The following is a 27,960-nucleotide window of genomic DNA, read 5'->3' as shown; positions in this document are numbered from 1 at the left end:
TACATATAATTTAAAAAAAAAATTTCTAAATAATAATATCAAAGAGCAAATCGATGAGGTTTAATACAATTCGCGAATTCGACAGTCGTAAATTGCTTTATGATTTCAAACCCAGATGCAAAATTTTCCTTATCGTAGCAGGACCTTTCCAATAACCCCTAAAAAATCATTTAATATTAAATTCAGTGTTGTTAAACGGCTCTTTTTGAGCCTTTCTAAGAGGCTAACTCAATATTTCATCCAGAATACTATTATGCAAGCCTGAATATTTTGATTGTAGAAGGAACAAATGTTTGGACATCTATTACCGGACAATATTTTTCAGACGAAAATATTAAGTTAGCCGTTTATAAAAATCGGTTCAAACGAGTAGTTTAACAAAACTAATTAAATTCAGATTTTATAACAAATTGTTCAAAAAAACACCTTAAACTTATAAAAAAAAATATTAAATTGAAACGCTTTTTATACATGGAAGAATATATAATATACTAACTAAATTTGACGATTCAATCATTAATTTAATAGTGTACACAACATAGGAGTCAGCTGTAGATGACATTTTATGGTCTGCAACCTGCTAAATGGCATTTACTTTCTTTTAAAAAATAAATGTCATTTAAGTCTACCGCGCTATAAAATGGCGTGTACAGATGACTCCTACGACTTGTAAGTTTTTATTTTAACCAATGAAACGTCCGTTATTCCTTAATATTAAATTATATTCATCATCGGGAAAAATAAACTTCAAAAATATGTTCCAATAGTGGTAAGGTAAAATATATTTTTTGATAAGCATCATAGAACGTCTGGGAATAGACTGATCCACGGGAAACGTTTCGATAGGAGTCAGATCATAATCGAATTCGCATAGCATGCATTTATTGAAGCTGATTACGATAGGGCAAGACGAATAACCACTGGCCTGAATTTTTTGTTGTCATTAATCATTAATTTAACAGCTCGATGATAAGGAGTCAAAATTGTATATTCAACAAACCATTTTTTTTTAAATAAGAAATTTATTGGATAAAATTTAAATTGGCCCAGTCCGAATTCTGGACTGTGGGTCTGTGATGATAATCTAATTGTGGAAACCGTTTAAAAGAGTAATTTTTTTTTATTTTTTGGATATATTGCTGATTGAGCGAATGAATACATTGTTGCCCTCAAATTATAAAATTTTATCGGTCATATTTCATCTAGTATCAATTAATTTTTTTTTATAATATTTTCCGACTCATGTATTTTCCACCTCTATTTAGTTAACAAATATCGAAAAAATTATTTAAAAAAGTTTACTTTGAAAATTTTGTGTATGTGGCAAGGCAAAAATGGTTTTGAGTGAACAATTTTAGCGCCTGGAAGTGTATATATTAATTTAAAATGGTAGCGTTCTTATTTACAAATTTAAGATATTTGTAGGCAGGGTTGTGTTCGGGTTATAAGCATAGTTGCCAGATTCATTCAAGCAAAAATCTGAAGAATTTCGCCATAATTCAAAAAAAAATTAATGGGGCAAAATGGACCGATGGTCCCTTTCTTGGGTTTGGGATCATCTTTACAAATCCGATCTCTATCAATTAATTTTTATCTAAAAACAAAAGAAATAAGAAACATGGCAGTTTTGTCAAAAACTATTTAAAGCATTTTTCTTAAAAAAATGGTATCAAGATCCTAAAGATTTCGTGTTATAGGTGGTTTTTTAAAGCTAAAATCTTGATTTAGCCGATTTTTTTGATGACAGATTTATAGTGGGACTTGGAATAGGCGGTCTCGAAACCGGAACCGTTGGAACTTGATCAAATTTAAAATCCGGAAGCACTTATTCAAAATTTTATGGAAGCGAGAGCCATTTTTTTAAAAAATATATTCTGTAGAAGAAAAAGAACTCTTTTTTAGTGTCCGGTTTTGAACTCTGGTTAACGAATGAATGGGAAGAGAGGATTAAATTTACGAAAAGATTGATTATGCTACTTAATAAATAATATATAATTTGCACTAAAGGATTTACTTTATGAATGGGAGATTTTCCAGCCATTACTAAATTGAGATTTTTGTGGAGGACTCTGAGTTCGCCAGCTTTTTGGATATTATTATTATACGAGTATAAAAAAAATATAAAGTTCACATATTAAAAACCTGCAGGTCCGGTCCGGGTACACGAGCCGTGCCGTATAATTTAAATCGCCATTATCCTAATGGTACCTCTGCAGGTCTCTGATATATATGTGGTGTAAGCCTATAATTGAATCAAAAAAAATCAATGCATTTAACTACTAACACTAGTAAGCGGACACTTCTATATACACTTAAGCCCAATTTATTATGAGTTTATAGTAGGTGCTATTATAGATGGCAATCGACTAAGTTTAGCTAAATTTTTTTTGTCGACCAATTAGGCCGAAAAAACGGTTATCGTAAATTGTTACGGCTAATTTAGCCATAATCCGTAAAATTTTTACGGATGGTTTATGATAAGCTAGGCTTATAGCCGTAAGCGGCTCATATCCAGTTTATCTTTTATCGTAACATTTTTCGCATTTTATACCGGTAGGTAAAATCTAGGGGAAAGATAAATGGAGAAACAAAAAAGAAGGAAAGGGCTAAAAGCAACACATATAATTATATGAATAAATATTGTAGCTATATAAAAATTTTTGGTATTTTATTAATTCATATATATATCAGAGACCTGCAAAAATAACATTTACTCGGCCGGGTTCTTTTTAAAAATAAAATTCAGGCCAGGCCCGGATTTTTTAAATATCCGGCCCTGCATAAGGTATTTTTTTTAAAAAAAAAAAAAATTCTTCTTATTTTAAAGATGACCGAATAAAAAAAAAATTAAAGTGTTAAATTCCATTTAATTTACTTAAATTAATCTATCGTATATAACTATAAAATAAAATGCAAAATGTTAAAAGATATATTATTATATAAATAACACCAAGCCAAGCATATCATTAAACATGATTTGGTTTCGTTAAACATTATTAATTACTTACCTCATTATAAAATAAGTAACTTCAAACCCAAAACAAAAACTTTCATTCTTACAATTCCTTACCTCCCCTCCCCCCTTCAATCTCAGTCTTGCTGCGTCATATCTCTTCTTGTTATAGAAGTGCCTGCTACTAGGTACCAAGAGATTAGGGTAAAGCAATAAATATCAGGGGAACAAATGGTCCAATAGAAATAAAGATTTTTTTTACTTAAAATGTTGTCGGTTAGAAATCTGAAGATAAATTGTCCCACTTAAAAAGTTTAATTTTTTTTATTGAAATAGGTTATGTACAAAGAGAGAAGATTAATTTTACCAATAGCGGCCGCTGTTCTACTCTTGGGGGCATCGGTGCAGTCACCAATCCCAAAAATGTTGGAATATTTTGTACTGCACAAATAATCTTTATCCACGCACATGTATCCAATCGGATTCACTTTAAGATCAGTTAAGGGACTGTTTTTAAGAACATCCGGCACGCTCATTGGAGGGGTAACGTGCAACATTTCGTACTTTTATATTTTAACATATAAGACAAAAATAAATTTATCGTAAAAATTGTGGGGGAAAGGTAAATTTAAGTATATATATATCTTCAAGAAGACTGTCTTATACATTTGACAAGCTATCAATCAATTAATTATTTTAATTATCTAATAGTTCCTTTTTCAAAAAGTAAATAATTTAATCTTACAATTCGACAATACTACAAGCAATCGCGAATAAGAAATCACCGGGGAAAAAAATTTAACAAAAAAACTTGGATGGGATCCACGAGCTCGATTAATAAAATAAATTAATACAACTAAAGCTAAAATGGCGGCAAATTATAAAAAAATACTCACCATTTATCCCTAGTTTTTGAAAAATATGACATTAAGACAAAATATCTAAACCAAGCAAAAGAAAATAGAAATAGAGCGATATTTCGATATTTAAATTTCAGAAAATAATATCAACCAAAATTAACTAATCTATTTTTTTTTTTGAAATCAAAAATTATATTAAATTTAAAAACATTATAAGTGACAGCGCCTTCCTTGCCCGTCTCCGCCGCAACCGTAAACTTAGCTTCCTTATGTGGGTCGTCGACTTGAACCAGCGAATGAAGAGGATGAAAATTTATTCCGCGTTCTTTGATAATCACATCCAAGCGTTTAGAGTAATGAGGAACCATAAATATAGTCGGTTGCGGGGTCATGTAATGAAAATTCACGCTGCTCCTCGTACCGTGCTGTTCATGAAGGAATATAGGAATGTTTTTTTAAGAGTCGGTAGCATTAGATAGATAGGAGTAATTCCAATACCACCCACCCCTCAGCCAGATGTTTCAAATTCGTGCCGATTCGAATCCATAATTGGACAGTATAATAAATTCTTAAAGGTTGGTCTAGTATCAAAGGTTTGACCTTTGCTTCGGAAAATCCCAGAGATAATTAAAGAATAAACTCCCTTTATAGAGCATTTTCCACCTTTTTTTTAACACTTTAACCCCTCCCCCACTCACCCCAGTCTTATAAATTTTTAATAATTTCTTGTCTATCATACCTCGAGGGAAAATATGTCTGTTTCTTTAATATACATGTCTCATGGATATGGAAACTAAATGGAAAAATGTTCAAACGCCTCTTAGAGGTAGGTGATATTGGATTTACTATATAAAAGAAAATTTGAGATTAATAAACTTTTAGATTGCGAAATTAAATAAATGATTAAATAACAAAAACATAATGTTTACTATTCTCGTGTAATCCTCGGTGAGATATAAAATTTTTTGAGCGGCACCCGCGCATTTAACGGAAGTGTTCGGAAAGGTAAACACGGCGTTACCTTGTTTCAAGCGTTTCATGACTTGAAAAGTTTTCTTAACCGTTAGGGGCGAGTAATTGGAGCACACGTTTGAATTCGGGTCATCTAAACCTTCTTTCAGCCCTTTTATCTGTTTTTTTTTCAAAGTTGACATGTCAATCAATATCACAAAAGGTGAATGATAATTTATAAGAAATATTTTATTAAAGCTTTTCCATAAATTTTAGAGGCGAGCCAACAAAAAAACAACCATTTTTTATTACATAAGAGTGCGAGCTAATTAAGCGTCTTAGGTAAAAAAAAATGCTGTTTGCGTTTTTATTAATGTTTATAAATTGTGATCAATTTTCTTTCTCTTTCTTTCTTTCTTTCTTTCTTTCTTTCTTTCTTTCTTTCTTTCTTTCTTTCTTTCTTTCTTTCTTTCTTTCTTTCTTTCTTTCTTTCTTTCTTTCTTTCTTTCTTTCTTTCTTTCTTTCTTTCTTTCTTTCTTTCTTTCTTTCTTTCTTTCTTTCTTTCTTTCTTTCTTTCTTTCTTTCTTTCTTTCTTTCTTTCTTTCTTTCTTTCTCCATGCATTGTTTGCGTTTTGGTCGCACTTAGATTGTTTTATATTTCGCAAAAAAATTGTTTTATTTAACTCCCTTAACCTTTTTGTTTTTAAATGTTATAAAGTTGAGAAAATTCCCATGAATATAAATTTTATTATATACCTCAATTTCGATGAAAGTCGAATTAAAAAATTAATCATAATTTAATGACGATTTTATAAGTCTGAATGATAAGAAATCTAACAGCCCAAGGCCCGGAAAGTGTGAATTTAAGATATATATCGTCACCCGAGCATTATCTATCTCCACTTTATATAATTTTACTAAGAGAGGCAATTTTAAAAATTAAGTTTTTTTTATTATTGTTTTCGATAGGATGGTTAACCAAGTATAGGATTTAATTCGAGTTATTTTATAAATAATTCGGATTTTTTTAAATGTAAATTGAATGGTACAGTTATAAAAAAAATGTCATTTTTGACAAAAAAGTGGGTATAGAACAATCTAATTCTCATGAGACGATATATAAATATTTTTTTAAAAAAAATATATAGTCCTATACGTGCCAAAAAAAAATAGCATCTAAGTTTCAGGATTTTGTCAAACAGAGGCCCAAAAACTTTACGGCCATTTTTGAACAAATTTCGAAGCTAAATATTTTTTTATTGGCTTAAAATCTTGATTTAGCCTCCTCTTTTTTTAAATGAAAAAATCGCCTAACCCTGCTCATAGTTAGCACGTGTAAAATGGAAGGAAGGAAGGAAGGAAGGAAGGAAGGAAGGAAGGAAGGAAGGAAGGAAGGAAGGAAGGAAGGAAGGAAGGAAGGAAGGAAGGAAGGAAGGAAGGAAGGAAGGAAGGAAGGAAGGAAGGAAGGAAGGAAGGAAGGAAGGAAGGAAGGAAGGAAGGAAAGAGGGAGAGAAGAAAGGATTTTATATATTTTGTAATACTTAGACACGAATTAGCGACTAATTATAAATGCAGGGTAAATCGTGATTTTATTTTTGAAGAGAATGATTAATTCGTTATAGAAAAATGATATACTTTATCGAAGTCCAATTTCAGCCCTAACGACACAATCATATAATCGTAACTAATCTAAAAAATAATACATAAATTAAGTGTATAATATTTATAGATAAATTATTCGATGAAATTAGGATCTGGTTTTTTGGAGGATTAAGGGAACTAAAAGTGCAAGTAAGGGTAATCGATGGGAGAGTGCCGAAATTTCATCCTTGTCTTTATGAGTAAAAAAAAATTTAACTCATTTTTAATTTTAATTTAAAAAAAACAGTGGCAAAAAATATATATCGTGGATGCAAATATGATATTAACAACGAATTAGTTAATTTACCCAGAAAAATCTTAAATTATAATACTAAGGGATGATCCATCCGTGCAAAAAACGTTTGCAATAGGGTTAAGGTAACAATGATTCTACTATCCCTTCTTTTTTATATCTTCTTCAGTGTTCGCCTAATGAAAAACGTTTTTTTTTGTTAAATTAAAAAATAATCGAATAGTTTATCCGAGATAGTCGTAAGAGCAGTTATCGACAATAATTACTATATTAAGAGATATAAGAACATATATTGAAAGGGGATGGGGGTGGGGAGGAGGGCAAATTAATGCATGTGTGCTTTTTTTGCTTAGGGGCGGCTGATTGGTTTAGAGTCGGTTATGCTAATAGTTTTTGATTATATAGCACACCTATTCAAAAACGAATATTCAATTCGTAATTAAATTTGATAGTAAGATAGTCTATTCTTACTCGATTGGTACGATTACGTAAGCAAATTATTCGACTCGTTCAAATAAATCAGCTATGAATAATTTCGCTATTCGATTAGTAATTCGTTTATAAATAGGCGCTAGGCATTTTATACCTCATGACGTATAGTCACCCGACTCGACCTTTAAACCGGTGAGTGGAGGGGTGGGTATATATAATATATGTCGTACTCGTATTGGGATACGGAATTCCTTGAGGATGGAAACTCTCAATTTTATATTTTTTTAAATTTCATAATTCTGATTTGACCTAAAATGGATTCTAGCACCTGAAGAATAATACCCTTCCCTACAAACTTCTGATAATATTAGTTTTCAAAAAACTTTGTACATGTTTTTTTAAAAAAATTTATAGAGTATTTTAATTGTTCTAAACAAGATTTTTCAAAAAAAAAATTTATAGATCGTTCTATTTGAGCCGATTTATTTTTTTTTAAAAAATGGGTAGCTCAAGTTATTTTATCCGGAAAAATATTACGCAAGCCTGAAGATTTTGCTCATAGATGACACAAAAAAGCCTGACAGATCCCTCAAAGGATCCTGCCATGTCAAAGATATTGAAGGGTTATTATGCGTTAGAGCAAACGAAAAGCCTGACAGATCCCTCAATGAATCCTGCCATGTCAAAGATATCAAAGTGTTATTATTCGTTCGAACAAATGAAAGATTTTGTAATCACTAGTATGGGGTTATTTCTAGGTGTTTTGTAATACATTTTCGGTCAAATCATATTGATTTTTTTTGGAATTGGTAAATTTTGAATCTCAATCAATTATCCATATCCCAATACGACAAATAAATTAAGTCAGAGGCTCAGTTTTTTTTTCTTCAAAATTTCGTCATTTGAAAATATAATTTTTGGCTGTTATATATTTTGTACAATTGTTTCGAAACTTTCTTCCTTCCTTCCTTTCTTCAATTTTAAATTCCTATTTTCTTTTAAAAAAATGATATGCTATTTCTCTCTTTCTTCCCCATATTGCATGAATTAAAAAATTATAAAGTTTAGTAGTATAGAGGGCAAACTTAAATTTGATAAATATTTTCGTTTTTTTATGAGCAATTAATTTTTTGAATCCTTTTTTGAAAAAATAAATATTAATATTATTATATATAGGAATTGTGATATGAAAACATTAGGATTCGGGGAATTTCTCCATTTCCTCCAATCTACATAGAACCATTACACTATATGATTATGAAGCGGAGTTATATTTTTTTTTATATATAGTCCAAACGTTCAAGCTGTGTCCTAGCTCGATTTAATTTGGATATTTAACTGCTTTTTAATATAGGCTAAAAAGTTTTTGAAGGAGGACACCCTATTTTTGGTTTGTTTTAAGTATTTGGTTGGCATTGTTATTTTTAGTATTTTATTCTCATTTTTTTTTATGATTTTTGTTTTAAATTTTTTCATTCGTTTTTTTTTTGGCTATTCAGTATTAAGTAGTGTTGTTAAACGGCTCGTTTTGAGCCGATTTTTAAAAACGGCTAACTCACTATTTTCGCCAGAAAAATATTGATTAAGCCTCGATATTTCGATACTATATGTCTAGACCTTTGTTCCTTCTATATGAGCAAAATCTTCAGGCTTGCGTAATATTTTTTCTGAATGAAATATTGAGTTAGCCGTTTAACAACACTAGTATTAAGCCCCGACCTATTATTTTAAATTTATTAATTTATACACAGTTAATTTAAAATGCAACTTTTCAAATCCAAAAATAATCGATTATTTTTAAAATTGAAATACAAGTATACAAATTTACAATATTTTTAATATATTTTTTTAAATTTAAGCAATTTCAAAATTATAAAAAAAATTATGAATATTGTACACATTATTTTTTTTGAATATTTTAATAGAATATATAGAATCGATATGCCAAAATGCCATACAATTTCCTAACTTTTATTGATATTTTGATTTACACATTATTAATAATATACTAAATATGGTAAATTCGTTTTGAAATTATAGTATAAGCGCGTCTTTTTTTTTATCAATTAATTAAAATTATATATTTTTAAAAAAAAAATTGATTTATTTGTACAAACTCCACCCCCCCCCCCCCCTCCCTTTAAGGATAAAATTTTTTTTATTTAAACTTTTATTAAGGAGCGAAAGGAAGAAATAAGCTAATTTTTAATATAAAAACAAAAATAAATACCTACGATTTCTCAAATGTTTTTTTATTTTTGCGAATTTTTAAACCAAGTTTAGGACACGGCCTAAACAATGAAATAGAAGGAAAAAACTGATGGTTAAATTTGGCATCATTGGATGAAAATGTATGTACAAAAAAAAATGAATAAATAATTTATTATGAATGCTTTTAAAACAATTAATGAATGCTAAATATTTTAAATATTTTTGTTCTTGAACATGCGCATTTGTACATGATTTGCATCTTTGTCGTGTGTTTCAAGTTACTGACCTATTGCCGGTGTTTAGAGATATATGAATGAAAAGGACTTTTGACCAAAATAGTGACATTTCCTGCATTCAAAAAGAAAAAAAATTTGACATTTTGTGAAAAGTGACAGTTGGCAACCCTACCCTCTAGAAACTCTTTAGTTTCGATAATTTAACCGTTAAACAATAATCAGTATTTGAAAATGATAGTGTGCCATGGAAGGGAATAGATATTTTTTATAAAAAGGGGAGAGCGAATACCAAACAAGTTTAATCTTACTTATCCTAAGAGGACTAAAGATTCAATATGAAATACTTAGAAGTCCATTTTATTCTAATAAATTTTTTAGGTAGAAGTTCGACGCGACTCAGTCCAAATCCCAAATTCCAACTATAAGGTATTTACCTGGTAACCCCTCATTCTCAATTAGCGCTAATTCGAGCTGACTATGAATTCAGGGTTGTATAACATTATTGTATGAGCTGGATAAAAAAAAAATATACAGTAAGACCGAAAAATCTTTTCAGTGATTATCATGGGTCGGTTAGAGCCGAGCCTATTTTTAATGCAAAGCATAACTTTATAAATAAAGCGCTACGATATTCTGAACTGGTTTATCGATATTAGGTATCTTTAAAAATAACTATTTGTCAGCATTAGTGGAACTGAAATTATAAGCTCCGAATATCTATCCATTTGTTCATAAAATACTATGGTATTTGATTGGTTTTAAAAAATTCAATCCGAAATCTCCCCTTTTATATGATTAAAAACGATTCTGATTTCATTGTTAAAAAAAAATCGTGATTCGAAAGTGGGTTTTTTTTTATATAAGAAAAGGTTCTATACCTACAAAAAATATGAATCAAAGACAATATATGCACTATTCGTATTTGATTCCTATTTTAGAATCGAATAACTGTATCATTCCCAATCTTGGAATAATTACACTGCATTCATAGTTAGCGCGAATTCGCTGGCGGAGAGTACTTGTATAATACGTCGCAAATTCCCGCTCCCTATGAATGAGGTTTGAATTCGGTGGTACGAAACAGCGTAAAACGAAACAGAGAAAAATTGGGAATCATCTCCCAGAAAATTTTTAAAGTGAATTTGAAATTAATATTAATAGATGATGGGGAAGTAAATACATCTAATATCATCTTTCTCCTCAATTTGATTTTCAAAAGTCCATTTTTTGAAGGGATTTTTTTTTTTTAAAAACTTATTTTAAATGGATGTATTTACTTCCTTAAGCATGCATCTATTATTATATTTCAAAATTTAATTTAAATAATTTTCAAGGAGATATAAACGACATTTCCCAATTTGTCGCCGTTTCGTTTTTCGCTATCCTGTGAGGGTTTACACATATTCTTTAATTCCTTATTCTTATTGGCATGAATAATAAAAAAAACATTAACCGGATTCGATGATCAGATTCTTTAAAAATTATTTTTTCAATAATGAAAAAATAAATTTTTTTTTTAAAAAAAGCGATTTATATAAATCTGAGTACATTTTTAAGATTTAAAAAAATTAAATAATTTTGAATATTTAGAAATAATTTTGAATATTTAGGAAATAATTTTGAATATTTAGGAAATAATTTTGAATATTTATAGGAGATAATTTTGAATATTTAGGAGATAATTTTGAATATTTAGGAGATAATTTTAAATATTTAGGAAATAATTTTGAATATTTAGGAAATATTTTTGAATATTTGGAAATAATTATTTAAAAAAAAAGAAGGTTATTAATCGTAATTGTGTTATTCGTGTTTGGAAGATACAAATACAATTCTTTTTAGTAATGTCATAAAAGCCTGATTCGGGTCATTTCAAAAAAGGCCCGATCAAGATTTTAGCCAAAAATAATATTAAGCAAGCCTAAAGATTTGGGCAAATAGATGTCCAAACCTTTCAGCCATCTGCGAGAATAATCTCTAGGCTTACATATCATTGTTCCAGAGCTATAATCTAAATAACAGAATATGGTTTTAATATGACATAAAAATCCACGGTTCAACATAAAGATTTTTAATATTTTTGATCTTCAGTGATGCTCAAATTTTTGGGCGAATTGAAATGCTCATTTAAAGATTTTTGTTAAACCCTCAAAAAAAAAATCTTATAAATATTATACCTTTTGGCCCGATTTAGTTATGACAGTATTATTTTCGGGATCAAATTTAGCTAACGAGTCATTGATCCAAACAGCATTTTTGGGCATAACACTGGCAGTTGACCTCGCTGATTCTTCGAATGTTTTTATACCGGCGCCTACTAGACTCCATAGCGGTTGATAGTAATGAACCTAATTATTTAAAAAAATATAAATATATTTTTAAAACTATAGTTTTTAAACCAACGGGAGGAGAATGCCAGTCATGGCTTTGTCCTGAATTCACAGTTAGCGTCGCGATGAAGTACACAAAATATGCTGTATTTTTGTTTTCTTAGCCGTAAATGAATTTTATATACTTCGCCATGAATTCGAGTTAACTGTAAATGCGGGATTAGGAAAGGACTCAATGAATTCACTATTTCAACTCGTTAAATCATGATGCCAAGTTCTTTTTTTCCTTTTTTAAAAAAAAAAAATGGTAGTGATTTACCATTATCTTTGTCACATTATAATTGATTTTCGTGGCTTAAAGTGAATTATGTTTCCGCTTTATCAAAATAGACCTGCAGAAGCTCAAATTTTTTTAAACCCGGCCAGGCAAGATTTAAAAAAAAATGAATCCTATTTTTAAATTTCCCAGATTAAGAAACAGTAAACATTAAATCCTGTCATTAAGATAAAAAATAGTTAATATAAAAAATATCAGAGTTGCAGCATTTGAATGGCCCGGTCCGGACCTGATTTTTTTGAAAAAAATTTTATCGACCCGACCCAAGTTTTTTTTAAAATATATTTATTTTTAATTTTTATAGCGAATAATGGCGATTTAAAATATTGGGATTTAAAATATAAGGCCCGACCCGGGTATTAAAAAATATTTTTTAAGCCGGGCCTGGGTATATATAATAAAATTAAAATATGGCGGGATTAGAGCCGGGCTTGCAGGTCCCTGATAAATATAAAAAGAAGCATTACCTCTGAGAGTTTTAACCTCAGCTGTGTCTCTATTTGAGATGGCCCTATATCAATAAAAAAATCCTGGAAAAACATGACAACATACAAATACCGTTCGGTCTATCATACAATCGAAACTTATTACCCAAAGAGTTCTCGGGGAAAAAGCTCAGTCAAAATATTGCAGCCCACGGAGGTTATATAACTTATCTTTATTTGCAAGACAACAGCCAAATATATATTAATGACGAAACATATTTGCTCCAATCGCTTTATAGTACAATAAAATATCCTGGTAAAATTCAATCATTTATATTCCCGATTTTATTTGGAGTCAAACTAATTACCCTCATTAAATCTAACAAAGACATCAGACCATCACCATTAGGAACAGTCTTTCGAAGACCACAGCCAAAGTCATTTGACCAGCTGGTGTTTTTTAATATTTTTCCTATCCGAAACTAGGTTTAGAAGCAATGGCTCATGAAGCTCGAATATATCTTTATAATAATCCCTCGAATGCAGATCTAGTTATAATTGACTCCTCCAATGACTACAAATGTACTCCACAGAAAATATTTCCCAGTTGAATTAACCAGGCTACCAAGATACTTCCCTTCTACAAGTTGGAAACATATCACCAGCTTAAGATCATTGAGCAAAAGGGACTCTTTAGACTCATTTCTATCCTGTCTTGGTCTTGATTGTATAAATGAACGAATAAATATTCTGCAAGCTTAATCTCCATGTGTGGATACATGGATAGCGAATTAATTTGTGGAATAAGATTAAATTATCAATAAAAATTCGTGTAATTTTATAATCTACAATGTAATTTTTTTTTTACAGTTAATAACATTTTTATATCAAATTACAATATATTAATCATAATAAATTTCTACAATATAAATCAAATATTTCATATTTATACCATCGCATTCATCATTTAAACATAGATTTTTAATTCATTTATTATGGTTGATAGATTAAAAATGTAAAGAAATATAAATTTTTTATTTATTTATTTCTTTCTTTCATCAAAATTCTCATGCGGAGACTTTATAATTTTATCAATTGAAGAGTATCAATGAATGTAAGGATATTAACATAATATTTATTCTTTTTATGCCCCGAAGAAGTCCTGTTCAAAAAACGAATCAAAAAATGATTAATTCGTAATTCGATTTAAAAATACATGCATTATTTTATTATTCGATAACTGATAATGAATCGAATACGGATAATTCGGTATTCGCTTCTTTTTTGAATAGCCCCTATACGCCGAAGTCAGAATAGGGCCTAATCATCTATCATTTTGATAATAAAGAAAAAATTTCACTTATTTAAATGATATAGTCACTCTTTGCTATAAAAAATAATAAAATTTGTTTTTCTTTATTAAAAAAAATGAGAAAATATAATAAAACAAATCTTACCAATGAAGGCTCTATTATAGCCACCTGGTTCTTGCCTAACTGCCTAGAGAATATTGATCCCGCTGAAATTCCTCCGCTACCGCCACCCGCGATTACTAGTTTGTAATGATTGATATCCGCGAACAATCTCAAAGTTTGCCTCATAGATTTTTTTTTAATCAGTGCAAAAGTTGCAAAAGTTTATAAAATTTTTAAACATTTCTTTTTTTTTATAAGTAAAATAAAAATTATAATTTAGACAAATATTAAATTGAGCAAGGTTATATTATATTATATATCATTTCTTATATGTATTTTAATTGTTCATTTTTTTAGAAGTTAAATACAAAATTTTGTAAAAAGAAGAAAAATATTTATATTTAAACAAGGATTCTCTCTTTATTAGGTTAAATTTAAATTGGTAAGAAAAATAAAATAAATAAATAATAAAGATGAGGAAAAATTTTGCTTAAAGAGATAAAAAAATAAAATAAAATAAAACTTGTTAATTTTGCTATTTTTACAAGATAAATAAATGCGAAAATTTTCATCTTTTTGTTTTAATTTATTCTTGTTAGATCATCATATTTTGGTAATTAAAAAAGATAGGGAAAGAAAAATCGATATATTTAATTTATTATTTGTTTTCTTGATTTTTGATTACAAAGTAATAGTAATTGTATAAATATTTTCAATTTTTGGACCCAGACTTTGAGTAAACCTTATTGGATTATTCATAGGGTTTCAACTAGTGATCTGCATCGGGCCTAATTTTTCATTTTGCCGGCCCGGCTCGAACCCGAAATTTTTAAAAAGAGTTTTGCCATGCCCTTTGGGCCTGACCGGATTCGGGCCGGGTACGGGATGGGCCTAACTTTGCAAATCTCTAGTTTCAACTTCATTTCGATCAATTTATAACCGTTTTTTCATAGTATATAGTAGATGAGTAAAAATAAGAAGAGTAAAATATATATTTTTTTAAATAAAATTAATTTATCGATTCCTACAGCGTAGAAACATTTTTAAATAATACTAAAGTGAGTTAAAAGCTAAGTCAAACGAGTGTTGTTAAAGGGCTCAATTCGAGCCGATTTTTAAAAACGGCTAACTCGATATTTTATCCAGAAAAATATTACGCGGGCTTAAAGATTTTGCTCACAGATGGCACATAGGATTGAACATCTATTGGCTAAATCTCGACGCTTATGCAATGTTTTCCTGGCTATAATATTGAGTTAGACGTTTTTAAAAATCGGCTCAAATAATCGTAACAACAAACACTAAGTCAAACTCATTCTTCACAGGCATTAACCGGGTTCCCTCTCCTTATCTCTCCTTATCAATATAAAGTTTTATATTACGTTCTAAATATTTTTTTTTAAATATTTAAATTGATACTGTAACCGACCAAGAATCGTAAAAAGTTTCATTCGGTGTCGTTAGCTCCTTTATTTTCAATTAGCCTAAATATTGTCAATTAAAATATTATTGAGAAATAAGGATTAAATATATAAATTTTTACTTTTTATAATATTATATTATAATGTTATAAGATTTGATCTTATTTTTATGAAATTTAAATAAAGTTGTAATTAAATATTTTGGTTTTTTTATTCATATATGAATATAGGTTTTTTTATTGGGGGGGGGGGGGGTGAGTATTTAATTTTTGTAGTTCGATTTTTAATATTTTTAATTATGCAAATATTTTGTTTTGTAAATTATTAGTTATAAATTGTAAATCGTCTGTTTTTATGCGCATTCAAATTTTTACACGAAAAATATTTAGTTCGTATAAAAATGAATAAAAATTATATTTTTTTTATATATGTTTCATGAAATAAAGTAGATTTTGTCCTAGTATGTTATGAAAGCAGGTTTTCCCATTTAATTTTGTTAAACGTCAATACTGGATCATTATTTTGATTTTTAAGAAATTAATAAAAAAAATTATTTGGATATTCATTTTATAAACATTTTACCATCTTCTAAAGATTAAACTTTTCTAAGTTAATTTATTAGTTAACTTTCAATAATATAATATAGGCTACTTTTAAATAATAATGAACTGAGTAAGGGAGTTAATAATTATCGTCTTTTAAATAAATGGACACAACATTAAAGTAAATTTAACTAGGAAAACAAAAGAGATTTAATACTCATGACAACTGTAGGGCAATATATTTTTTTAAATGGCACATTTAAGTAGTGTTGTTAAATGGCTGAGCCAAGCCGGCTTAGCCGAAAACTCAGCCAGTTTCTGAGCCAAAAATTCGGCTCAGGCTCAAGCCGGCTCATTGAGCCGGCTGGCTCAAGCCGATGGCTCTAGCCGATGGCTCAAGCCGATGGCTCAAGCCGATGGCTCAAGCCGATGGCTCAAGCCGATAGCTCAAGCCGATGGCTCAAGCCGATGGCTCAAGCCGATAGCTCAAGCCGATGGCTCAAGCCGATGGCTCAAGCCGATGGCTCAAGCCGATAGCTCAAGCCGATGGCTCAAGCCGATGGCTCAAGCCGATGGCTCAAGCCGATAGCTCAAGCCGATGGCTCAAGCCGATAGCTCAAGCCGATGGCTCAAGCCGATAGCTCAAGCCGATGGCTCAAGCCGATAGCTCAAGCTGATAGCTCAATCCGATGGCTCAAGCCGATGGCTCAAGCCGATAGCTCAAGCCGATGGCTCAAGCCGATAGCTCAAGCTGATGGCTCAAGCCGATAGCTCTAGCCGATGGCTCAAGCCGATAACTCTACCCGATGGCTCAAGCCGATAGCTCAAGCCGATGGCTATTAGTGTTGTTAAATGGCTGAGCCAAGCCGGATTAGCCGAAATATGGAATTAATTTTTGGGGGAAAAAAAGGGAGGGTAAATAGATAGAATTGGAAGTTAGTTATGCTATGCTATTATGGAAAAAACAAAAAATAAGTAAAAAAAAAATGGAAGTTATTAATATTAAAATAAATAAAACTGAAATTTTTTTCGGCAAGTTTGGAAATTTGTTTTTATAAGGGCTATGTGTGGAATAATTGTAAGCAGAAGCTAATCTGATCATATAAAACTTAGATTGTTTCAATCAAATACGGGAGACCGGACCGGGGTTATTTTTATCCACAAAAAATAAGTGTTATAAAAATAGACTAAGCAAATTTATCAATATAGAATTTTAAAAAATATCATGGTTTATCAAGTGATTAAATCTATATTTTATTTACTTTTAATTTAATGACCCGTAAAAATTCCCTCAAAACTATCAAAAGTTTTAACAATTTCATTAAAATTATTTTATTTATTCTATGACAAATATAAAATTATTCACAAATATTAATAAAATGAATATCGAAAAAGATAACTTTGTTTAACAAATTTATATTAAGTTTTATGATTATAATATCGTCTAAAGTATATTTGTCAAATTTATTTCGTAATGTGGTTACTTCGTAGTGCACTGAAGGATCTTTCAATCGATATATGTGACCAAAGATCAGTTAGAACTACTCGCTAGAGGGATATTTTGGATAAATGTAAAAATATTTTGATGGGAAGGCAATTTTAGGCTATACATTAATTTGTAATATCTATCGAATTAGAGTTAAACAACAAATAAAAGCATTTCAGCTTAAAATTAAAGTCGGGCCTACTAGAGTCAACTCCTGAGGTGACTAATGTCAACTCCTGAGCCAGCATATCAAATCTGTTTGAGCCTTAACCAATTTTTATAACTTTAGGGCAAGAATTAAATCAACATAAATTATCCTCATTTTTCGATGATATATGAATTATAAATATCTAAAAATCGATAAATTCCTATAATAAATTTTTCCCGGTCTTAGAAGGTAATTATTTCGAATTCCATATCAATTATTTAATTAATATGAAATTTAATTACTCTCCTCTAATTTTTAATATAAGTATACAATTTTTTAAAAAAGACTGTTATTGAAATATTCGTCCTCTATGCATAAAATTGATCAAAACATTAACAATAAATTATTATAAGTTGATTTGGGTTGGTGCTCAGGTCAGTGCTTGGGTCGGTGCTCGGGTCTATGGATTTGGTCGACCAATTTGTTTGCTTTGGTTTTGGTTCATTTTTTCGACCAAAAACCCAACCAAAAATAATGCTAATTCGACCCAACCTAGCAATTTAACTACACGAATATTTACAATATATATTTTTACCCATTTGCGTCAAAAAAATCAAATATCTTTAAAAATAACGATTATGACAACAATTGTCACTTTTATATGGTACATCTTCACTGAAATTTTAATTTAACTTGTTTACAATATATATTTTTACCTATTTACTTTAAAAAAGTTCAAAAATAACGATTATGACAATTGTCACTTTTCTTACATCTTCACTGAAATTTTAATTTAACTTGTTTACAATATATATTTTTAGCTATTTATTTGTAAAAAATTCAAAACAGTTCAAAAATAAAGTTTTGGACAATTATCACTTTTCCATAGTACACTTTCACTGAAATATTAATTTACATGTTTACAAAATATATTTTTACCTATTTACTTTAAAAAAACTCAAAAAAGTTCAAAAATAACGATTATGATTTGTCACTTTTCCATAGTACACTTTCACTGAAATATTAATTTAACATGTTTACAAAACATATTTTTACCCATTTACTTTAAAAAACTTAAAAAAGTTTAAAAATAACGATTATGACAATTGTCACCTTTCTATGGTACATCTTCACTGAAATTTTATTTTAACATCATTATAATATATATTTTTACCTATTTACTTTAAAAAAAGTTCAAAAATAACGATTATGACAATTGTCACTTTTCCATAGTACACTTTCACTGAAATATTAATTTAACATGTTTACAAAACATATTTTTACCTATTTACTTTAAAAAAACACAAAAAAGTTTAAAAATAACGATTATGACAATTGTCACCTTTCTATGGTACATCTTCACTGAAATTTTATTTTAACATCTTTATAATATATATTTTTACCTATTTACTTTAAAAAAACTCAAAAAAGTTCAAAAATAACGATTATGACAATTGTCACTTTTCCATAGTACACTTTCACTGAAATATTAATTTAACATGTTTACAAAACATATTTTTACCTATTTACTTTAAAAAAACACAAAAAAGTTCAAAAATAACGATTATGACAATTTTCACTTTTCTATAATAAACTTTCACTGAAATATTAATTTAACATGTTTACAAAACATATTTTTACCCATTTACTTTAAAAAAACTTAAAAAAGTTTAAAAATAACGATTATGACAATTGTCACCTTTCTATGGTACATCTTCACTGAAATTTTATTTTAACATCTTTATAATATATATTTTTACCTATTTACTTTAAAAAAACTCAAAAAAGTTCAAAAATAACGATTATGACAATTGTCACTTTTCTATGGTACATCTTCACTGAAATTTTAATTTATCTTATTTACAATATATATTTTTACCTATTTACTTTAAAAAAATTCAAAAAAGTTCAAAAATAACGATTATGACAACAATTGTCACTTTTATAAGTTACATCTTCATTGAATTTATAATTTAACCTCTTTACAATATAAATATGTCAAAAAGTTTCAAAAATGTATAAAAAACGAATATGACAATTGTCACATTAAAATATTTTCCTTTAAAAATACATATAAAATAACATAAAAAAGTTTAATATAAATATTTTTAAAAATTATTTAACCACCTCTTTAAATATACAAAAAAATAGATAGTTTTACAAAGATGATTAAAAAAAACATAAAAGATTTCACCTCAAAGATTGTTTATTTATAAGAAAATTCTCCAAAATATTGCTCAAATGAAAATTTAAAATTCTTATTGCAGCATATTGTTTATTAAAAATACATCAAATCAATAAACTATTTTCATAATATATAAATTAGTTTTAAAAAAATAAATATATATTATATTGTTTTTTAACATTAAATAAATAAATTTTGGCTTAAAATAAGACTCGAGCCAACTCTTGAGCCGGCTTGAGCCAACTCCTGAGCCGGCTTGAGCCAACTCCTGAGCCGGCTTGAGCCAACTCCTGAGCCGGCTTGAGCCAACTCCTGAGCCGGCTTGAGCCAACTCCTGAGCCGGCTTGAGCCAACTTCTGAGCCAACTCCTGAGCCGGCTTGAGCCAACTCCTGAGCCGGCTTGAGCCAACTTCTGAGCCGGCTTGAGCCTAAGCCAATTTTTCGGCTCCGGCCTCGAGGTCGGAGCCGTAAAAACTCGGCTTTTTAACAACACTACATTTAAGTTTCCAAAAATGTTATAAAAATGTTAGAAAAACGTAACCGCTAGATGGCGTCTTATTTTTTAAACATATTTTATTAGAATTATCAATTGTAACTTTATAGGTTTGAGAATAGTTATAAAATTTGGAAGTGGAGTGGGGATCTTATATTTTATTTTACAAAACGATTAACGATTATGTAAAAATATATATGGTTTATCTTAAACTTATTTACCGATTAACTATTATAAAGTTTTAACTACCATTAAAATATTGGGTTCCATGTCAATTCAGGTAAACTTTTATAGCGAAACACTTTCTCGCGGAACATTTATCGCTAATCAGCATTAATGGATTACTATTCCTCCAAAACAATATCGCGAATTTTTAAAGCTAAAAACATTTCTGAGAAACATTTTATAGCGAATCAAAACTCGCAAACATTATAAAGCGAGGTAATTATCGCAAGATACTATATAGAAACATATATCGCTAAGATATTATCGCGAAGTCAATAGCGCAATTAATTGCTAAATAGTAACTATTTTATTATAAATCATTTATTTCTAATACCTTAGAAATCAACTAATATTTAAAAAAAAATTATTTCGAAAGATAGATTCTTAGAGTTAATTTCTTATTAAATTTATATCAATATCGAGCTTAGAATTGGTAAAATAAAAATTATTATTGGATCATAACTTTTTATGCTCTGTCCTATACTTTCCTCATGACCGACTTTTAACGATATAGAACTCTTATGCTAAATAAAATAATTTAGAGGCCTGTCCCCCCATATAAACTAAACCCGTTTGAAGGGTGTCCGGAACTAGATGTATGTAAGGCACGGCCCAAGCCGGCACAGGACAGTTAAATTACGATCCTTGGCTAGTTAATTTTTTTTTTTAAATTTGACAGGCTAGTTAAAAATTTTCAAAATATACTCCACGATTCGTTTTTTTTCATTAAAATTATCTGTATCCAATTTTTTCCCTATATAAGTTAAGGTCTTTATATCCCTTCTCTATGGCTGCCTATTTCTACAACAACCTTATATATAAGTAATTATTTTTGATATCTGTATTGTGTATTTGTTATTTGATAATATCATAAATAAAAAGTTTGATTTTTTGGTGAATTATACTATATTACTTATATGATTTAGTATTTTAGTTAGAAAAGCTCTTAAAAATTGTGATTTATCTTCGACTATTAAATCAAAATATTAGTTTGAAATTTGAAAAAAAATATATATATCAATATTTTAATGTCCGCGATGGCCTATCAAAACTTTACGATAGCGCAGATTCAAGATATTCAGCTCTATATATATATATAAATTGTTAATACCCGGCCTAAATATGTTTTTTTGTCTAATTTTCTGTCCTGAAATTTTTTTATGCGCTACCCAGCTTAGATGGTAGGCCTAATCTATGGGGCAGGCTTTGCATATCTCTAAAATTTGCATAGCCTATTTCACAAAAAAAGAAGAAATAAACGACATTCAATTAAAACACTGGTAACAAACTGTGATTAACTAAATTGTTCTACAGAAAGAAATTTCCACCATATTTAAAATATATATACTGTATCCATAAGTCGTAAAATGTTTCACTAAGGTGTCTAGTTAGCTGTCTAATTTTCAAAATTGTCTTATATAATTTTTTTTTTTTAAATAAACTTTTCTTTTAATTTTTTTTTTGATTCAAAAATTAATTTCAAACAGAATAAATCATATTCTGAATAATAATGACCTGATTAAGAAAGTTAATAATTATCTAGTTGCTTTAATAATAAATAGACACAAATTAAAGTTAATTTAATTAGGAAAACAAAAGAGATTTTATATTTATGATGAGTGTTGGCCAGTGTATTTTTCTAAATAACATGTTTAAGTTCTATATAAAATATTTTAAAAATATTAAATTATAAATTTTTAAATAAAGTTATTATGTAATTGTTATTTTCTAGGTTTGAAAATAATTATAAAAATTCACATGTGGTAATCTAATATTTTAATTTACAAAACAATTAAAGATTATATAAATTTATAAATTAAAATTAAATATAAATATTCGGTTCCATGTCAGTTCCGCGAAAAATTTATCCCAAAATACTTTTTCGCGAATGTGTATTATAGCGAATGGAATCTATAGCGAAATCATTATCTCAAATCCACATTAGCGAATACTATTCAGCTAGACTTTTTATCGCAAATTAATAATCGCGATATATGGCACAAAGTCATTATCACGATTCACGGACAATATCGCGATAATTGCTAATAGTGACTTTATTAAAAACATTTATTTTTAAACAATACAAATTAACTAATATTATAAAAATTAGTCTGGAAAACCAATTTTATGATAGAATCTTTAATTTTCTTTAAATTGTAATAATGAAAATGATTATTGAGCTTTAATTTGTTTATTAAATTTATTATTGGAATATTATATGCTATCCTGTCTAACGCTTTCTTCATAACTTACAGACTCATTTCCTAGCTTTCAGAAGATATTGATACCTATGAATTTCCCCAGCAAAAATAGATATAAAAAGGTAATAAATGAACACAAACCATTTAGGTTGGCGTCCGAAACTAGAAACTAAAGGTACGCTAGGCCCGGCCCGGTTGAAATTTTTATCCAGCCTGGTTCTATTATTTTTTTTAAAAATTTGACCCTTAAATTTTTTTTAATTAGGCCCGTACCAGCTGGTTAAAATATAATTATAAGTCGCCACCCCCCGAATTGTACGCTTTTACAGCACAGTTTAAAAATTTCTATCCAGGCACTTATATCTCTCTTCTAGCTATCTATTTCTATGATAACTGTTTTATAAATCATTGCTTTTGATATCTGAATTATATATTTATTGGATTATAACAATTAAACAACATTTTTTATGAGTATTATTTATAGATTTAGTATTTTAATTAAACAACTCTTAAGATTTAAAATAAATGATATTTTAATTTATATTAAAACAATATTTATCAAAATCAAAATATTAGTTTAAAATTCAAAAAAATATCAAAGTTCAAATTCCCAGGGTGCCTTTTTAAAATTTTACACATTTGAATTTTATGTATAAATTGTCCTCCCCGGTCTAAATTTTTTTGCTCGCCCATTATAACTTTTTTTAAAATTAGCCTGCTCCATCCAATGAACAGGGCTTTTGAACGGACTCATCCGGGAATTGTAGTGATTAATATTTTAAAAATAACATAATTTAAAAAATATGGATATAATAAAATATACTTTGAAAAGAAGAAGACATAGAATTAAGAAAACATAATTGAATTCTTAAGGAGCAAAGTGTTGCAGTTGGCTGCAAGCTTGAATTGAAATTGTATATAGAAGTTGATTATATTATTATCGATGTTAACTAACACTCGCAATTAGAATTATTATTATATTGGAATGACTATATTTTATTCGATCAGGAATCCAAATTATATTTTAAAAAATTAATAATCATTTATCTCTTGATTCTCACTTTTAACGCGATATATATCATAATTGTTTTACCATTAATTTGAATATATGAAAATTTATAAAATAATATTATGTTAAATTTAAGATCATTTACTTAAAAAAATTACCCAAAAAAAATATTATCTTCGTCTACAATTTATTTATGAATAATAACTTCCAAAAATTAACATTCTAATTTGCATATACAACACAAAGTAGCTCATAGGGCCAGGGGGGGCAAGGGGAAATTTCCCCCCTTCAGAAATTTATCACTTTTTGTAAATATCATTTATAGCTAATAAAAAATATCCCCCTTAGTCCTCTCCCCACTCCCTGACCCTCATATATGTTTGCATATATCTTAAATAATAATTTAAAAGAAAGAATGTAAAGGTTGATATTTTTTTATAAAACTATTCATCATAATTTATAGATTTTTGAGAAAATAAATTTATAAATATATAAAATGAACCAAAAATGTTTTTTAATAAATGGAATATAGGCCAAGGATAAGTCTTAAGACAGAAGTGAAATGTATTATAATTATTAATAATAGATCTATAAAATTACTAAATAATATAATATATCAAATATAATTTTTTATAAAGTGAGTAATTTAAATTTATTTATCTCAATAAAAGTAAAATATAATTAGAAAACTATTAATAAAATTAAATCATAAATTAAAAAAATATTAAAGCACAATATAAACAGTGGAATATTATATGTCGTCGATTTACAATATATCTAATTATCAAATGACAATCAAGTATTTTTACCAATATAGCGAATTACATATTTTACAGAAAACTATAAAATATTGATAAGGACATCAGAAAATATCTTTTAAAAACATTGTGGGATGAATAATATGAAGATTAAATTTATATATACTTAAATAAAATAGATGGCGTTAAATAATTGTATGCATATTGTTGCTATATTTAATATTAAGAGCATTGATTAGTAAATTTTGTCAGATTATTAACTGTAATATATTCTCTAACTGTCAAATATGTCTGTAAAATTGGAATTTTACCTAGTATTTTATAACTAATTCTATATAATAGGGTAAAATCAACTATATGTCTACTTACTTATTATAAATAAATTTCTTATAATTGTTTGGAATAAATTATTACCATGCTTTTATATTAAGGTATATACAATACAAGTAATTTATTATATTTTTATTTTATATAAACTTATAAAAATATATTTCATATTTGTTCCAGGCTTATTTTTTTTATTAAAATTTGTAAAAATATTTTATGACTATATATAGGTTAAAGTAACCAAAATGGGGTCTGGGGCAAAGCCCCCATTACTTTTTTGATTTCCCCACCCCTTATGAAAATCCTGGCTACGCCTATGAAGTAGCTATATTTTGAATCTTGAAATTGTATTTTTTCTTAAAAAAATAAAATAAGAATTTTTCCTCCTATGTTTGGATTATATGAGCCTTCATAAAAGATGATTGAGTTGGGAGTAAAATGTGCTGGTGAGAGGTGTTATTAGGGTATTTTGTTTCTAATAAAGTATGTTCGTTACTTTTAATGTTTGATTGGAAAGTGGTTAAGAAATTTATCCATAGTACAAGACATTTAAAATATGAAATAACTTGTTATTTTATATTGATTGTCATCATAAACGCAAAAAAAGCTTGAGGAACGGGTAGGGTTTTTTAAACAAGAGTTTTAGGCATTTCAAGAATCAGTGTCTCGGCAAATATTAAATAAGGAAAAAAATTATTTAAATAAAATTAGGTACTCCAGGGGCGTTATCAATCTTTACAATCTCAGGGGGCTTTAATATTTTTGTTTAAAATATTTTCAAAATTACCTATTTTCAGCTAACATTATTCAACATTACCTACTTTTTTATGCTAATATTATAAAAATTACATTTGGATGAAAAAAGTTTTGAAGGGGGCTCTTCAAATTTTTCAGGGGACTTAAGGTCCTGCTCACCTATGCTTTTTTCGAAACACAATTAACCACTCTTTAATTTATCTTTCAGTCATAGTTTAGCAAAGTTCATTCTTTTCAGTACAGATGTTTTTGATTAGACGTCGAACTCAAACTGTTTTACCTAGACTCGCAAAATTTTCTAATGATATATCTGCTTTAGATAATGAAAAAAAATTAACAAAAACTGATTCTAATTTACCAAGGATTAAAATAGTAAAGAAATATACAGAAAGGCCTGACGATATATTAACTCACACCGGCGAAGTTTATAGAAAAAAATATTTTTCTTTACTTAAGTTATTTAGAAATGGGACAAAGATGATTACAGAATGGTTAGATTTGAGCTCGATGGCCCAAAACAAGTATAATTATCAATTTGTTATATGTTTTATAAATAATTATATAATTGTCATTAACTTTTTGTAAACATTATCATATTAAGTAAAAATTCTGATTTATGTTGTTTAAATTGTTTTATATAATTATTATGTTATATTTTACATATGAAATGTGTAAATACTTTACATCAAGGTTATATCAAAGTGGGCAATTGATTGTATCAACTCAGTGCCTCCAAAAGTAGTTAACAAGCGGGTTGTATGGTGTGATGGTGGCAAAGCTTTAGGACATCCCAAAGTTTTCATAAACTTGGTAACAAATTCATAAATTTTATTTTAATATTTGATTATATTAATATCCTTATATTAAAAACTGTCTTTACATGTTAATTTTTTATAGTTTTCTTTATTATTAAAAATAGTATTTTTTTGTTTGACAATAAAATTAATATTTTAGGATAAGGATGAAAATGGAATATGTGGCTATTGTGGTTTGAGATTTTATAATGCTAAACACAAAGAACATCATTAAATATGACAATCATACAAATATACTACATTTTCAATATATTATATTAGTTCTATATTTATAATTTTAAAAAATATATACTGGTCTTTAAATTAATTTTCTTAATATTTATTATTACTTTAATCTTAAATATTATAAATGAATTCCACTTTTCATTTTTGTTTTTCGATGTTAGTTTTTGAATTAAACTTTTTTTGAGATTTCAGACACAATTTAAATAAATCCTTAATAATGCTGTTAGATGTTGGATTGACTATTCTTAACTAATAATAAGTTCTTAGAATATTCTCTTCATAAGCAAGAACACTTCCCATATAATGGACTAAGCCTAAAATATATGAAAGGAGCTGGAAGTACTATATTGTAATTTAATTTTTTTTTAAATAAAGATATAATGTTAATTCTTTTGTTTAAATTTTTTATATAAACAATTATCTAAATAATCCACTAATTTTTCAGAATTGAAATTTTGAAGCTTCTCCAATTCTAGGCTATACAGATTTTTTTGATTATGATATGTTTAAGGTTGGGATTTATAACAAATTATTTTAAATTAGCCTTATTTTTTTTTTTAAAAATACCTAATTGACTCATATTTTCAAATCTTGACTTATATTATGTAAATAAAAATTATAATAATTATATATAGGTAAATATTTTTGATTATTCCGAAGTTAAGAATAAAATTATCAAACTTAAAACTATACTTTCTAAATATATGATCCAAATTATTTGTGGATATTACTGAAACCACATAAAATAACATACTTTATATATATCGTTGGCTGAGATTTATAGTGGTTTGTATCCATTTTTATAAAATAACTTTTTCCAAGGGCCTATTATGATCCAAATTATTTGTGGATATTACTGAAACCACATAAAATAACATACTTTATATATATCGTTGGCTGAGATTTATAGTGGTTTGTATCCATTTTTATAAAATAACTTTTTCCAAGGGCCTATTTTTTTTTAAAAAAATATTCCTTTAGATAGCAGATAACATCATGATAATGCAAATGAATTATTCTAAATTATTTTAACATTTTTATTGCTGACATCGAAGTATACATACCAAAAAAGTGGATAGTAGCAATAATTGACCTCATTTATAATTTCTAAATGCAACGATATCGTTAAGAGAAAAGAAGTCATGAATTAGTTTCAAAATACAATTTTCAAAAATATTAGTTAAATTTTTTTTATATGGAATAACTGATTATTCGTGATTGTCAAATACGCCATTATTCATATTCGAATATTTGTTTTGAGGTCTTTTACAAAAAATGAACATTACAAACCAATATAATATTTAAGAAAGTCGGAATATCCCTCG

The 27,960-nt window shown here is 27.9% G+C and overlaps 2 protein-coding genes across 3 annotated transcripts; one reads left to right on the top strand and one right to left on the bottom strand.

Moving 5' to 3' along the window:
• Positions 1–22: 22 nt before the first annotated feature.
• On the bottom strand, positions 23–14,409 carry LOC135931001 (sulfide:quinone oxidoreductase, mitochondrial-like). Of its 2 annotated transcripts, XM_065467843.1 has the most exons (10): positions 14,087–14,409; positions 11,715–11,885; positions 6,400–6,453; positions 4,743–4,943; positions 4,023–4,238; positions 3,321–3,516; positions 3,216–3,257; positions 2,015–2,082; positions 747–925; positions 23–158 (listed from the first exon to the last, which is right to left on the bottom strand). In XM_065467843.1, the coding sequence occupies exons 1-10, from the start codon at positions 14,228–14,230 to the stop codon at positions 98–100; spliced, it is 1,332 nt and encodes a 443-aa protein (XP_065323915.1). In that variant the 5' UTR covers positions 14,231–14,409; the 3' UTR covers positions 23–97. The 2 variants fall into 2 exon arrangements, with proteins under 2 accessions (XP_065323915.1, XP_065323916.1); XM_065467844.1 differs by lacking the exon at positions 3,216–3,257 and having other exon boundaries at positions 14,087–14,404.
• Positions 14,410–25,838: 11,429 nt separating this feature from the next.
• On the top strand, positions 25,839–26,862 carry LOC135930889 (NADH dehydrogenase [ubiquinone] iron-sulfur protein 6, mitochondrial-like). Its single transcript, XM_065467687.1, has 4 exons — positions 25,839–26,018; positions 26,060–26,116; positions 26,286–26,405; positions 26,550–26,862. The coding sequence occupies exons 1-4, from the start codon at positions 25,839–25,841 to the stop codon at positions 26,622–26,624; spliced, it is 432 nt and encodes a 143-aa protein (XP_065323759.1). The 3' UTR covers positions 26,625–26,862.
• Positions 26,863–27,960: the final 1,098 nt, after the last annotated feature.

Source organism: Gordionus sp. m RMFG-2023, chromosome 1 (genome assembly GCF_954871325.1).
Source record: "Gordionus sp. m RMFG-2023 chromosome 1, tfGorSpeb1-WG-v2, whole genome shotgun sequence".
Lineage (NCBI taxonomy): Eukaryota > Metazoa > Nematomorpha > Gordioida > Chordodea > Parachordodidae > Gordionus > Gordionus sp. m RMFG-2023.
The sequence above is the reverse complement of the archived record's forward strand: the minus strand, read 5'-3'. Positions and strand labels throughout refer to the sequence as shown.

Bases quoted from the DNA above. Each gene is read 5' to 3' on its own strand.
- LOC135931001 (XM_065467843.1), bottom strand. From the start codon at position 14,230: ATGAGGCAAACTTTGAGATTGTTCGCGGATATCAATCATTACAAACTA. The intron at 6,454-11,714 runs GTATAATATTTA...ATTATTTTTTAG, and splicing joins TAACTAAATCGGGCCAAAAG to ATTAGTTACGATTATATGAT. The intron at 3,258-3,320 runs GTAAAATTAATC...AAACTTTTTAAG, and splicing joins TAGAACAGCGGCCGCTATTG to TGGGACAATTTATCTTCAGA.
- LOC135930889 (XM_065467687.1), top strand. From the start codon at position 25,839: ATGTTTTTGATTAGACGTCGAACTCAAACTGTTTTACCTAGACTCGCA. The intron at 26,117-26,285 runs GTATAATTATCA...CTTTACATCAAG, and splicing joins AGCTCGATGGCCCAAAACAA to GTTATATCAAAGTGGGCAAT. The intron at 26,406-26,549 runs GTAACAAATTCA...TTAATATTTTAG, and splicing joins CCAAAGTTTTCATAAACTTG to GATAAGGATGAAAATGGAAT.